The sequence below is a fragment of the Oncorhynchus tshawytscha genome, linkage group LG01 (assembly GCF_018296145.1).
Source record: "Oncorhynchus tshawytscha isolate Ot180627B linkage group LG01, Otsh_v2.0, whole genome shotgun sequence".
NCBI classification, from domain to species: Eukaryota; Metazoa; Chordata; class Actinopteri; order Salmoniformes; family Salmonidae; genus Oncorhynchus; species Oncorhynchus tshawytscha.
The window spans coordinates 51,049,240-51,064,864 of NC_056429.1; the positions used below are offsets into that span (position 1 = coordinate 51,049,240).

The following is a 15,625-nucleotide window of genomic DNA, read 5'->3' on the forward strand; positions in this document are numbered from 1 at the left end:
GAACTTTCTTATTGGTCTATTGACTAATTTACTGCCAAATTAGTCGGGCATGGTGACATCACCATGCAAGGCCAAAACTCCACCCCACCAAAACAGCCTGAAATTTCAGGCAGTCAGTTCAAACAGCTCTTACACTAGAAGGGCATTTATCATCATTCTCACTATTCCACAGTATTATTCAAACTTCATAGTGTGGAAATATATATATAAAACACAGAAAAATCCTGTTTTTATTTGGGTAAGCAAACATACTTAATCCACATGTTTAAGGACGAAGTTAACCAAATCAGTTTTTCAAAGATAAACCCACCAAAATACAGTTTTGTTTATTTACAAAACATTAAAATCAGGTAAACTTAAAAGGTTCAGTAATTGATTTACACTTCAGTCTGAATGAGCTCTGTTATTTCCTGGGTTGTCTAGCAATATGCAAACACTTACGCAAACACTTCAAATAAATTGAAATTGTATCCCATGCAATGTTTGCTTAAAAAAAATTTTCACGGTCCAGACAAACGAAAACACATCTGGAATTGGTAACCTTATCATGACATTTCTGACTTTACAGACGAGCCAACAGATAGGGTAGAATTAGAGTCTTCCAGTGATTGGTGAACCAGGTACACACCAAATGTCACCTAAAAAACAATCAGAACACATTTACAGCATACTTACTGAATGGGCAAAATGGACATTGTATCCAAAATGGGTCATTTGGGGATAAAGGATACTGTGTACTTTGCTGTGTGCTTTCTTTGTGATTTTTCTTTGTTTTCTATGTACTCTGGCTACCTCCTATTCTAAGGTCAATAACACAGACCGTTGCAAATGCAGTCCACCCAATAGTAAGTCAGATGGTGTGTCATAGGAAAAAACACTACACACCCTGGAACATATTGTCACACACTGAAATTAAACACAACTTCCCCTCTCTCTCTCAATCTCTCTCTTTGTCACACACATACACACTGCAGCAGTTGTTTTACACTGACCTTCCCCTTGCGATAGGCAGAGAGAGACAGAAGAGGCTCCTTGGTCTTGGCTCCTGTGCTCTGATCAACCCCGATCATCTGGCATCTGCCACACCGACCTGCCACCTTCACATCACAAAGAGATGATGCAGTTATAGCTTTTCATTACCATTTCAGTAATAAGTGTCCCCGTTTATGATCTGCATCCTCACCTGGAAATGGGTATTTCCAATAATCAAGTGTGACCAATCATCTTCCTCAAATGGCTCCTTTCCAGAGATGACTAAATTGGCCCGAAATCGACTAATAAGCGTCTGGGTGTCAAGAGGCTGATGGTCATCAGAGGATTCCTGTCTGTACCACAGTGGTTAGATGGACCACAAGGAACAAGAAAAAAAGGGTGGCTCACATTAATAAAAAATAATTAATCATTCAAATGTAACTGTTAACAGACATTACCTGGGGATTGTTGTGAATAAACTCCCTGCTATCAACCAATCAGCATCCAGGATTCAAACAACCCATTTTATAATGCAGAATTTAGTATGTCACAAATTTCAAATGTCCTCCACCAAGAATGAGCGAGGCCCTCAGGCAATAATAACATGTTATACTATACCTGTTTGTGATATGTCTCTGAAGCAAATCGACACTGGCACGGTTGACTATTAGGTACTGGGCTTCATTCACCAATGAGAGGGCAGTGGACGAGACCTCTGGGGCAAGTCATTATGCATTTAAGAGGGCAAAGAAAAGTCCAACATTCATGCATACAAAATATACTGAACAAAAATATAGACGCAACAGTGTTGTTCCCATGTTTCATGAGCAGAAGAAAAAAAATTCCCAGAAATGTTCATTACTCACAAAAAGTGTATTTCTCTCATTCTGTGCACAAATTTGTTTGCATCCCTGTTAGTGAGCATTTTCCAAGTTAATCCATCCACCTGACAGGTGTAGCATATCAATAAACTTATTTAACAGCATGATCATTACACAGGCACACCCTGTGCTGGGGACAATAAAAGGCCACTCTAAAATGTGCAGTTTTGTCACATAACACAATGCCACAGATGTCTCAAGTTTTGAGGGAACATGCAATTGGCATGCTGACAGGACAGCAGGAATTTCCACCAGAGCAGTTGCCAGAGAATTTAATGTTAATTTCTCTACCATAAGCCTCCTCCAACTTCGTTTTAGAGAATTTGGCAGAACTCCCAACCGGCCTCACAACCACAGACCAAGTGTAACGCCAGCCGGGACCTCCACATCTGGTTACTTCAGCTGTGGGATCGTCTGGGGGGGTACTTCTGTATGTAACAAAGCCCTTTTGTGGGGACAAAACTCATTCTGATTGGCTGGGCCTGGGTCCCCTGTAGGTGGGCCTGGCTCCCAAGTGCGTGGGCTTACCCAGATGGTCATGCGCCATCACAATCTTCAGTCTCTTTCCCACTACTCTCTCCTCTATTATCCTATCATCTCTCCATTCTGCTAAATCCTTCTCCCTCTCTCAACATCGACAAGACGGAGCTGCTCCTCCCGGGGAATGCCTGCCTTCTCAAAGAACTCTCCGTCACGTCTGGGAACTTCCCAGTGTTGCCCTTCCAGAGTGCAAATAACCTTGGCGTGACCCTGGTCAACACCCCGTCGTTCTCTGTAAACATCAAAGCAGTGACTCGCTCTTGCAGGTTCATCCTCTACAACATCCTCAGAGTACAACCATGCCTCACACAGGAAGAGGCGCAGGTCCTAATCCAGGCACTTGTCATCTGCCGTCTGGACTACTGGAACTCGCTGTTGGCTGGGCTCCATGCTTGTGCCATCAAACCTCTGCAACTTATCCAGAACACTGCAGCCTGCCTGGTTATCAACCTTCAAGTTCTCCCAAGTCACCCCGCTGCTGCGCACAATCCACTGGCTTCCAGTTGAAGCTTGCATACACTACAAGAGGATGGTGCTTGTCTACAGAGCATCAAGAGGAACTGCCCCTCGCTACCTTCAGGCTATGCTCAAATCCTACACCCCAAGCCAAGCACTCCGTTCTGCCACCTCTGGTCTCTTGGCCCTCCCACCCCAACAGGATAGCAGCTCCCACTAAGCACAGTCCAAGCTCTTCTCTGTCCTGGCACTCCAATGGAGGAACCAGCTTCCCCCTGAAGCTAAGACAGCAGAGTCCCTGCCCATCTTTCTGAAAGCACCTGAAACCCTACCTCTTCAAAGAGTATCTTAAATAATCCCCTCCTCACCTCGAACTGACTTTGCTGATAACTACTGTGATATGGGGCTGTCCCATCTAGCTATCTTAAGATGAATGCACTAACTAACTCGCTTTGGATGAGAGCGTCTACTAAATGACTAAAATGTCAAATGATACTCTAGTATTGCATCTGAAATTAAGTTTACCAAGGACATTTCCCTTTCACCTTTTTCATGGCCCTTTTTCATGTTGCGACTGAAATCAGGACTTTGCCTTATCAAACGACAAGGCTGTCCAAGGAACTCTGAGAGCCATGATGCAGCTTCATCGCCACAGTCCACTGTCTCCACCCTTGGGATGGAGAGAATACAATAACAACCATTACAACATTTCTGAATCAAGGGGATGGTCAAATATCCTTATTTTAAATGATCTGTTATAACATCTGAAGGTGACTAAAAGGCATTGGAAAAAAATACTCAGTGGCAGACCAATGATTGTGGGAAAATGCGTCAAAATTAAACATGTCATTCTGATGATACATGTCTTTCAAGCCTACTCTACAAAGACATAGCGAGGTAGTTTAATAAAAAAAGCCAACTCACCTGTCACCACACACCATGTTTTGACACACCCTATGACTCTGGGGTGGCTCGCTGTGGTTTTTCAAAGGGACACAAATAGTGTTCATTCCTGAGAGAGAAGAGGAACTCTTTTAGAACATTTCTGAAAATGTGTTACTGAAATGTATTTGACGGGTGCTGCTGAATAACTGACGTGTCACAATAAAACATTTTATAAATATATAAATATATAAATATATAAATATATATATATATATATATATATATATATATATATATATATACTCAGTTTATTAGGTACACCACCCCTTTCACGAAAATGGTTCGCTCCTAGAGACAGTGAGTCACGTGGCCGTGGCTTGCTATATAAAACAGGCGGACAGGCATAGAGGCATTCAGTTACAGTTCGCTTGAACGTAAGAATAGGCTAAATTAATGACCTAAGTGACATTGAGCATGGTATGATTGTCGGTCTAGGCATGCCGGTTCCAGTATTTCAGAAATGGCCCGGCATCCTCTACTTCTCATGCACGACAGTGTCTATCTAGGGTTTACCGAGAATGGTGCGACAAACAAAAAACTTCCAGTCAGCTGCGGTCTTGTGAGGGAAAACAGCTCGTTGATGAAAGATCGAAGGAGAACGGCAAGAAGTGTGCAAGCTAAGAGGCAGGCCACAAACAGGCAAATAATGGCGCAGTACAACAGTGGTGTGCAGAACGGAATCTTGTAATGCACAACTCGTTAGTCCTTGTCATGGATGGGCTATTGCAGCAGACGACCGCACCGGGTTCCACTCCTAAAGGCTAAAAACAAGACAAAGCAGCTCCAGTGGGCACGCGATCACCAACACTGGACAATTGAGGAGTGAAAAAAACATTGCCTGGTCTGACAAATCTAGGTTCCTGTTGAGTCATGCTGATGGCAGAGTCAGGATTTGGTGTAAGCAGCATGAGTCCACGGCCCCATCCTGGCTGGTGTCAACAGTACAGGCTGGTGGCAGTGTTGTAATGGTGTGGGGAATGTTTTTCTGGCACACGTTAGGTGCCTCAATACCAGTTTAAACAATGTTTGCATGCCATGAAAAATTCAGGCTGTTCTGGAGGCAAAGGGAGATCTTTGATGTTATGGTGCTATTTTGCTTCCACCGGTCCAGGGGCCGTTGTTAAGGTCAACGGCATCATTAACTTTATCTAGTTTCCAGGTCATTTTTGCCAAAAATCTGATTGCCCTTGCCAGGAGGTTGAAACTTGGTCACAAGTGGATCTTTCAGCAAGACAATAACCCCAAGCACACATCAAAACAAAAACATAAATGGTTAATTGAACACAAAATAAACATTTTGCAATGGCCATCTCAGTCTACGGACTTTAGACCCATTGAAAACCTGTGGTTTGATTTGAAGAGGGCAGTCCATAAGCGCAGATGAAAGATATCAAGGAGCTGGAAAGATTCTGTATGGACAAATGGTCTAAGATCCCTCCCAATGTGTTCTCCAATCACAAAAAAAGGCTCAGCTCTGTTATCCTTGCAAGGTGAAGTATGGGAAGGTTTTGAAAACAGGGGAGCCTAAAACATTATTACTTGTTAAACAAAATGTCTTTCTCTGGGCAATTGTATTAGTATTAAATAATAATAAAAAAACATTTGCATACAACATTTACAGTTTAGCAGACACTCTTACCCAGAGCGACATACAGTAAGCAGTGAGTGCATACATTATTTATATAATATAGCTCAGATTTGAATTATTCATTTTATAGTCTTTTTTGCACATCCTTGTCAGGGGTGCCACAACCTTCGGAACTGACTATATAGATGTCTGACCTGAGGCCTGCAGGAGCAGTGTGTTTGAGGGCAGGTAGATCTGTGGATGAATGAGGCATAAGCGTGGTTCTCTCTTTTGGTTCAGACACACTCTATTACCATTCACCACCATCCAGCCCCGGTCATGGAGCAGACCCAGAGCACCCACTGGCCAGTCAGTCACCTGCATAAACACATATCACAATCAAAACACTGAAGAAGTGAGAAATCAATTAATAGTACTGCTAGGCAAACACACATATTGTAATTGTGTTTAGTTGATGAAATAGTACTTCTTACAACTAATATCCAACAATAGGTTTTTGATACTTTTATCAAATCATAATATGGGTATTTGGTGAACCCTAATAATTTGCATTGTGGTTTTAATGATAGCCAAACAATATTAAAAGTGAAATGTGCTCAAACCTCAAACGCTGCACAGGATTTGATTGGATATATGTAAATGTTAGTCAGAGTCTGGGCCTTCTCATGGCTCTTTGCATCTTTGGTGATGGCCTTCCCTCCACGTTGGTTCACAACTAGATCTGTAGATGCATGCTCTCTCTCATCTATGTGGTCAGGTTTACCATTGGTAAGCATGGTGAGCAGACATTGACTGGAACCTTTAGAAGAGGTGTTCGATTTCAGTCTGTCTAGTTTATCTTGGTCCACTTTTACTGGTTTCTCCACAAAGCAGTCCGCAACGAAGTTCAGGAAGTTTTGGCAGTCCTGGAAGGTTGACATGTAGCCGAAAGATACACGCACAGATCCCGTTGGACGGCCGTCTACCAGGTCTATGTTGTCTCCACAGACATGACCCGCCTTGAAGAACCCAGAAGAGGACATGACAACAGTATATTAAGATGAATAATGATCTTTATTGTCTTTTGCACAAACACATGTGCAATGACACTTACAATTCATTGCTCACCTGTAGGTTGCTCTTCACCACTTGATTGGTGATGCCAAGGAAGAGCTGACAGGCACCTGTGTTGCAGAAGCAACCTGTCCGCAAATGGATATTAAAAAGACTAGCCAGCTTGTCCACCTGAGGAGACGAGAAAATGGAAAATGGCTAGACATTTAAATCAATCAGCAGAAATGTAAGACAAAAAAAAAAAATTGCATTCATAACACGCTTAGGCTTTGTTAATTATGAATCTACTTCTGTGTGGATATGTGAAAGAAATAAATGCAAAAAAATCTTGGGCGCAGTAAATAAAATAAGCTAATTTGAGTGGACCTGAGAGTATCCAATCATTTGTCCATGACAGTCCATCAAGTTGAAGTTGAGGATGGCTCCCTGTGTGCTCGGGTTCTCAAACTCACTGTCGGAGTATATCTGAGCAACCGGTTGTCCGTTGCCATGGCAAAGACTAGACAGCAACATGTAGGTATAGCGTGTTAAACCAAATGTATGCACCTGGATCTTGTCCATACCTCCTGAAGGAGAAAGAAAATGATACTGAGCTGCAATACAATAGCAGAAGGGTTTCATTGACTCATTTCAATCTCTGTTGAATATTGGTCCTCTCCTTACTGATGTTAAAGATTTCGGTCAAATTGATTTAATGAACAACCACTCAACCATTTGAAAATGATTTAACATTCGGAGTTCTTACTTTGATACTTCATGTAACGACAGATGATATTGATGCATTATAGTGATGCATATTGATGCATCACTTTTTGTTTCATCCATGTCTTTTAAATTATTCCCATGTACATACCTGTGAGCGTGTGGAGAGAATCAAAACTATGATTTAGAGCAATGATGTCTAGGAAAGAGACGGTGCCATCTTCAAACCTTAATCGAGAACAAAACCACAAGATCACAACAACAAAAAAATCCCACAAAATATTCTCTCTCTAAGCCTTGCTCACTCAACTTCATAAATCATATTTGTTCATTTACACGTGCATTATTAAATATCAAAGCTCATGCAATAGTTTACCGGTTAGACATATTTGACGCTGGCACATAATAGTTATCCCCTGCTAGGTAGGCCGCTGCTGTCCCCCCACCAAAATACGTCTTTCTTAGGAGGGCAGCTGTATCATTCCGGACCAGGAGAGCCCCTAAACCTGTGGGGAAGCCAAACATCTTATAGAAGGAGAAGGGAACAAAGTTAGCTGAGTGCTCCTGCAGATCCAGAGGAGAGCAGCTGGCAAAAGAGGCAGCATCCAGCAGGACGAACCACCGGCCCTTGCTATCACACGCTGGGTAGAGCTGCCGCGCCTGGATGCCCCTCACGTACCCCAGAGGGTATTTTCTGCCAGAGAAATTGCTCTGTGCTGGGTAACAGAAGAGGTGTGGTGTCTGGCAACTGCTACCTTCACTCTGGTCCACATCTTTGGCTCTGGCCTCTATCTCCTCGGGGGAGACAGGTAGAGAAACTACTCCCAGTGCTGAAATAACTCCTCTGATACCAACCACTGAGGTATGGTTATCGGTCAGATAGCAGAACTGACTGGCTGGCTCCGTAGCAGTGGGAGGCCTCCAGGGAAAGCTCTCAGCGACTAATTTGAGAGCTGCCGTACTGCCAGACGTGAAAATCACTGAGTATTCGTCAGGAGTGGTGTTAAAATGCTGCAATATCCTGGAAGAAAATACATTTCCGTTCAGTACATGTCCTCAATAGAGGAGGGCATAAATTAGTGGTCACACAGTCACATTCATTAGGATGGTATAATGGTGATGAATTATTTCTGTGAACAGAGAGGCTTACCTGTATCTGACATGCTCCACTGTGTCATGTGTCAGTCTGCTGCTGGGGTTATGGCTGTGAGGGTTGCCTAAAAACAAAAACATTAGAAGAATATATTGAAACTATTTCTCAAGCTAGAATTTTGCTAGAACTGTCTGGGAGTGGAATGAGTGAGGGGGAAACTTAAAACTAGCTGTTATTGGCAAAGAGGTTTGGAACTCTTTGTTATTGGTCTATTAACCAATTTAAAGCCTGGTGATGTCACCAGGCAAACCAAACACCAGCACATGCACATAGTCTGATTTAAAAGGTCCTGTGTAAAATGCATTTTCAACCAGCAACTATCAGGAGATAACATTGATGAAATGTTTTCACACTTGTACAGTGTTAGTTTCATCAGCTGTTGTACAATATGATACAAAACACAGGAAAACTTAATTTTAACTCAACTGGGCCTTGAAGATACAGGACCCAGCAGCCTATTTAGTTGGTGTGGAGCAGCAACAGTCTCTGAGTCGGAAGTTCAGATGCAAATCAATCAGTCAAATGTAATTATAAAGACATCAGCAGATGTCACAAAGTGCTATACAGAAATGCAGCCTAAAACCCCAAACAGCAAGCAATGCAGATGTAGAAGCATGGTGGCTAGGAACCTAGGAAGAAACCTAGAGAGGAACCAGGCTCAAAAATAGGAGGTATTTATTTACAGTGCAGGGCAGGCAGTGATGAAGAAGACTGGATACAAAAGGGTCAGGCAGTGATGAAGAAGACTGGATACAAAGTTGAGTATTTACAAAGTGAACAGTCTGTATTAGAAAAAAATTGTTGACAAAAATACTTGTACATTGCAATTGGCTACTTGGCCAATTGCAAAATTAGAGGACTAAGTCAAACAAACACAGGGCAAAACGCCTATAAACAAATCTGAGTTCGGCAGAGCTATAGCCTAGTAACAGGGAATAAAACCAGAAAAGGAAATTATTTGAGGAACAGAACCCGAACCGGAAACACAAGTGAACTATACCCCAGAACAGTTATTTTAAAAGAATGGGAACCAGTTAATAACATTATTTTACATTCCAGGCATTTTTTCCCCAGCCCCCTTACTCTGTCACTTACAAACATATTACAGTGCCTGCCTGCCAGCTGGAAATCTTTGCCAGAGGGTGTGCATGTGTGTGTGTTGGGTACCTGCCCCTCCCCTCTGAAGCATAGGTTACTATAGCCTACTGCAAGGTTACACGCATTATTCAGAAATTAGGGAGAGATGTTTAAAAGAATGGATTAACTTTTTCAATGGTAGTTAAGGAACCTATAGTTATCACGTTTCACATTGTATTTATTAACTACAAAAAGCTAAGACGTGTTTTTAATTATAGTTCTGCTCTGCACACACAACAAGCTTGTTAGTTAGCTAGTTAATGTTTGCTCTGGTCCAACGTTAAACCAACTCGGAAGTTCAAAAACGTTCAAAGTTCTCCATAGAAGTCGCCCCTCTGTAGGCATAATTCTGTGGGCCTTATTCAGATAATGTATGTCATAACAAGATGCCCAGCACTTCAAGGCAAGCTTCCTCCATCCTCTCTTTATGTTGCATCTCACGCCCTACACTGTGACTGGCATCATAGTGTATGTGTTTGTATTTCATTATGATTAAACCATGCTGTTAAGACAAAATAAAATGAGCTGTTCACGACTTCCTGTACAGATTAAATCCCTTACCTGCTCCATGGCAAGCTGCTCTATCAACACTGATAGGTGAAGTAATTTAATGTAGAGCTAAATGTAAAAAATATATAGTTTTCAGAGGTTTAAAAAGGAAGGCAGATGACCTAGGTGTGACATTATGGCCCAATCCAGCCTTTTTGCCTAAGGTTTTATCACCCGTTCACATCAATCAAGCCCTCGAGCTGGCGGCCTACTGCCCCCCTCCTTTCCAGAATGCGGAGGAGGAGCGAGCAAATCTCCTGTGTCCAGTCCGTTCCCTCAAATGCAATATGCATGCCATGGCGCACTACAGGAAGTCAGACCAGCTGTTTCTGTGCTTTGGTGGGAAGTAAGTCCGGTGCTGCTGGGTAAATTGTCCAACGGCCGACCCCCGCCATTCAGTTTATGCCCCCACACCTGTTTGTGGGGTTTGAGGGGTGCTGACCATGGCCACGGCCTCTTGGGGCTGGGGGGGTTGGCTGCATTGCCGTCTTGGGCTGGCGAGCACCTGTTTTAGGCTAGTGGTAGGGCCAAGGGCATGTGCAGGGCTGGGCTGAGTTAGAGCGGCAAGGTTGACGTGCGTCAAGCCACCCTCTGCCCCGACTCTGCGATGCCTGGTTTCTGGGCTGTGCGTTCCACAGCGGTGTAGCCTGACTCAGCTGTTTTGTACATTTGATGGCGCACTCAGCCGTGGGGCTGAAGAGCATTACAGGGACCACTGGGAGCTTTCTCAGCATCCTCCTGGAGTCATTGGACATTGGGGCTTGGGCGAACCAGACCTGGCGACGAGTCACAACCACGGTGGACATCAGTCTGCCTAGCTCTCTAGTCATGATTGCAAATGCTTGAAGAGATACATCATTCAGGCTGCAGAGATCCAGGTCTGCTATGAATCCATCCACCTTAGGCATATGGTCCAGCCCATATTGTTTTGTGTCACACATGGCAGGTAGCATCCTACGATCCTTGCCGTAGTGGGCAAGAGTTTGATCAGAGCCTTGGAATGACTCCTCTAACCCATCTTTAGCATTGAGACTCAACGTGTCTACAACACTGGTTGGCCCCTTTCCTTCGCAATGTTGGGCATGTCATCATCCTGGTCACTAAAGTGCCGGTTGGATGCCTGAGTGGAGAGAAGGTCATCATCCCGGCTATCTGAGTCCTGTGTTGCGTCCCCCATGCTGGAGGGTGCTAGAGGGCCCCGACTCAGGGTGCTTGAGGGAATTCAAAATCGTTTTTTTCTGCTCTATCTCAGAGGATAAGGAATCGACCTTCCAAGAGAGGCTCTTATTTTTTCACCTTTTTCACCTATTATATATATATATTTTATTTATTTATTTAACCTTTATTTAGCCAGGTAGGCAAGCTGAGAACAAGTTCTCATTTACAATTGCGACCTGGCCAAGATAAAGCAAAGCAGTTCGACAGATACAACGACACAGAGTTACACATTTACTTAAATCATTAACTAATATAATAGTAACCGGGGACTGTATTACAACAGCTAGCACAATATACAGTAAAAGGTAGAGAGCTACAATAATCTGGCGGGAGTTGTACAGCCCCTGCAAAATCATTTTAGGTGAGCCTAGCTATGACCACTGTGCTGGAGCTGGAGAGATGTGTTTAAAGGTAAGCTTATTTATGTGAAACACACACGAATGGCCGTCGTTTGGTAAGCCAAGCTAACAACACACAGTGGAGTTGGTAGACTAGCATGTCAGTAATACCTGGGGAGAGGGATGCCTAGGGAAGGCAATGCGAATCTCACGTCTTATAGCTGGCTAGGCTAACAACCTTCCTAGACGCGGTTATCTAGGGAAGTGACCCATTCGAGTTTTAAATAGTCGAAGGACGACTAGTGCCCGGTGGCCTCGATAGCGAGCATAGCAATGGACGATATCTTGACAAGGTTAGCACCGGAGTACGGTGGACAACACACACATATAAACTAGCTGGTGGGCTAAGTCAGCACAACACAAGAAAGCCCGATATCCTTTGATAAAAGGGATAGGTAGGGGAGAGCTGTCACACAGCATCGGAGGGAAAATTTCGCGCTCTGACACACAGGTCACAGGCTGTTGGTGACAGACTGACAATACACACAACTCACACAGAGTTTACCTACCGGGACCTGGGAAGATGCAATCTGAACAACGGGAGCAGCGGAGCAGTCAACTTGTGCTATACAGCTCCGCTGAATTTGCGAGAATAAATAAGAGACAGTGCATGGTAGAGCCTGGTCTGCCGTTTTATATGAACACTGGGGCATGTCCTCCCATGCTGTCAGGTCACTGGTGTGACTTTGTTGTTATAACTCGACCTGTGTGGAACGTGAGGGATATAACCCATACTATACTGTCAACCATACTGACGGTCTGAAAGGTATGACGTAGAACTGGTCGGAGCAGTGGAATGGAATGAAAAATAAGTATGGTTCTGTTCGGAACTAAACTAGTGGAAAATCATTTGTTACCCCAACAAGTAGCTCTCCATGAATAAGGAGAATGGGGATCCTAAAATGACTTGCCCTGACCTGGCATACACCATTCACCATCTTTAAAAAGGTACATTCTTAATAAACAGTGATAATAATACGCTTGAATGGCAATAGTATTGTACAATTGACATGCAATGGCCAATACATTACTTGTTAATAACAACAAGAGCATAATTTACATAAATAGTCCAAAAATGTATTTAGCAATCCCAGATTTCCTCTTTAATTAAATGACTTTTTACACTTGTAACAATTCAGCACATTATATCAGTTGCAGCTAATTATATTTGGTATGTGAGGAAATACTCACCATATACATTCGTGCAGATATCCTGATAGAATTCTCTCACCAATGACTCAGGATATAGTGTTGTTCCAGCATGATCCAGGTATGTAATGCCTGTCAAAAAGTTGGTTTTGAAATTAGAGAAATCTCGGCAGAGTTTTTATCTGGATATACCCTGCTGACAAAAACTGTTCTAAAAAACAAGCTGGTCAGTGCTGGTATGATGCTGGTCAAGCTGGTCTGACCAGCATGGTCGCTCTGGTTTAGCTGGTGACCAATCTTTGCTGTGTTTTGGACACTGGCGACCAGCCTTCACTGTGTTTTGGACACATACCAGTTTATGCTGGTGATGCTGGTATACCAACATGGTCTTGCTGGTTTTGCTGGTGAACAGCCTTTGCTGTATTTTGGACACAGCTTATACTGGTGATGCTGGTAAACAAGCTGGTCTGTGATGGTCTAGCTGGTCAATCTGGTCTGATCACACCCATTATTATCATATTCCCCAGCATTCTCTATTGCGGTTTCATTTTTACAATTGTTTGTTTCAATATATTTTTTGTTTGTTGTGTTTGTGCGTGTACATTGAGTGATTAATTAATATTATATTACACAAAGATACATCACAGAACTGTGGGAAAGGAGTGTTTGTCAGGTGAGGGTGAAGGACACTGTCTACAGGTGTCCTAGCTAGCTAATTACCGGTGGGTGTCGACCCGCCTCCCGCCTGTGTACTGGGGTCCTAGCTAGCTAGTACACAGTGTCTTTCGACCCCAGCCTTTCCGAGAACCTGCCCTCGGTGTAACGTTAACAGAACTGCGGGAAAGCAGTGCTCGGCGGGCGGGGGCAAAGAACACTTTCTCCCGGTGTCCTGGATAGATAACTACCGGTGTCGCCCCCGCCTCCGGCCTGTGTATCGGAGTCGTAGCTTAAACATTGACCAAAAGAACACCCACATGCAGGAATGTCCTGAATTGCAGGCCCCAAGCACACCCTTCTTGTTTTTTCAGCAGGGTAATCACTTATGTGCATCTAATAACAACATTGTCATAAGAACACAACAACATATTATGGAGGACCAAACCTGCTGAAATTATAATTAAATAAAGTAATAAATACATGCACACATAGATTAATTAATTAATCCACACATAATTTAAAAAATGAGCAAGCAAATACAAAAACACTGACTAAAATTAATATTCTCTACATATCTGTACGTGTTCAATTATTTATCTAATTGTTCAAAATAGAATTAATTTGATTAATTTATATATTTTTTGTATTTCTTCCTCCAATATCATGAGGAGGTTTCAATCAAACTTCTGTGGGTGGTATCTAACACACCATTGCTTGATCAATGTCACAGCACGTGGGTGGGTATAATTTGTGGAACGTTCCAACAGGAATCTGTTCCAAAAACTTTGTAAAGTACAAGTTTGACAACAAACAAGGCATTCAAAGTAGCAGGATCAATTCACCTAGCTAACTAGCTGCCGAATAGGCAGCAATTCACCACATAGCTTATTCTTAATTAATAATGTTTGTCCCATAGGCTACCAGAGACATTTTTCGGAATAAACGTGGTGAGTGAAACCTTAATGAATCAGCCCACTCCCTACCCAGTATTTTATTCGGCCGCTATACAACTCCGTATGCGTTGTTATTTACGAAGTTTTTGGAATAGATTCCTGTTGGTACGTTCCGCATTTTATACCCATCCGCAGCACGTTGCTTGACTGTTTTTGAACCACCTATGTGAAGCTAGCCACAATAACGATTAGCCACAATATTGGAATTTGAGGATTGCCTTTAAAATAAAAGTCCAGAATGGAAACTGACGCAAACAGATACAAATAGGGGAATCATGCCATATTTGAACTGGATAATAATTAAACGTTTCGAATGTTGTTATATAAATTCAACAAAATACAATAATTGGTTAATTTGAAATTGCACTGTGGATGTATTAGACTTCAGAATTGTATTGGGGCATACTGTAAACTCACCAGTCAATCTACTCTGTTTTGAATGTTCATATTGCAATGTACAGCTTTACCTATCGATCTTGGCTCCATGAAATGAGGTATCAGCCTACTCGGTGACAACCACGGAATACAACTGTTTAGAGTTTACACAGCAGCATATAACAGACTTTATCTCCAATGTCCCTCCAAAAAAATGACATATCATATTGATACATAGCTATATGCGCTACACATTATTTTTTTGGGGGGTGCTAATGTGGAACAAAACTTTGAATAAGTGCTGTCATACTGTAATCGCTCAATACGCCGTGGCATTGATCAACCAATGGTGTGTTATATACCACCCACAAAGGAAGAAATACATAAATAAATGAAGAAATAATATAAATGAATAAAATGAAAGAAAGTGTGGTTAATTATTTAAATCATGAATACATTTTTTCATATATGTTTGTGTGCATTTATTTATGTATTTACATATGCATTTATCTATGGCAGATTTGTCCCTGCTTAACATATACAGTAGGCAGACCTATGTTACAATGTTACATCACCGGTTTACATTGAACCAGTTTAATTTAACATAAACCCCACGCAAAAAGTAGCCCAATGTACCTTTAATCCTTGAGAACTCCCGTTCTATCACGTCTTGGAAGACACTCTTATAACCGTAATGATTCCACACTTTCTCGAAGCTCTCAAACGTACACAGTTGATTAAAATTCAACGATTCCTTCTCCATGGCCTCATGCAGTGGCATTTTCGCGTCTTGCACATGTCGAGTGGCAGTATCGAGTTGACAAAGTTCTAAGTCCACACTGCATCTCTGACAGACAGTGACAGTCTGTTTTAGTAGTAGTCATTTGTATCGAAACGAT

The 15,625-nt window shown here is 42.5% G+C and overlaps 1 protein-coding gene across 2 annotated transcripts; it reads right to left on the reverse strand.

Annotated features, from left to right (window-relative positions):
- Positions 1-310: 310 nt before the first annotated feature.
- Positions 311-15,625, reverse strand: mocos (molybdenum cofactor sulfurase). Of its 2 annotated transcripts, XM_024424417.2 has the most exons (16): positions 15,363-15,623; positions 12,784-12,873; positions 8,288-8,354; positions 7,893-8,158; positions 7,514-7,643; positions 7,289-7,365; positions 6,802-7,001; positions 6,490-6,606; positions 5,985-6,380; positions 5,577-5,739; positions 3,774-3,861; positions 3,395-3,519; positions 1,591-1,687; positions 1,184-1,325; positions 993-1,097; positions 311-638 (listed from the first exon to the last, which is right to left on the reverse strand). In XM_024424417.2, exons 1-16 carry the CDS (start codon positions 15,505-15,507, stop codon positions 546-548), a joined length of 2,301 nt encoding a protein of 766 aa, XP_024280185.1. In that variant the 5' UTR covers positions 15,508-15,623; the 3' UTR covers positions 311-545. The 2 variants fall into 2 exon arrangements, with proteins under 2 accessions (XP_024280185.1, XP_024280175.1); XM_024424407.2 differs by having other exon boundaries at positions 7,514-8,158; positions 15,363-15,625.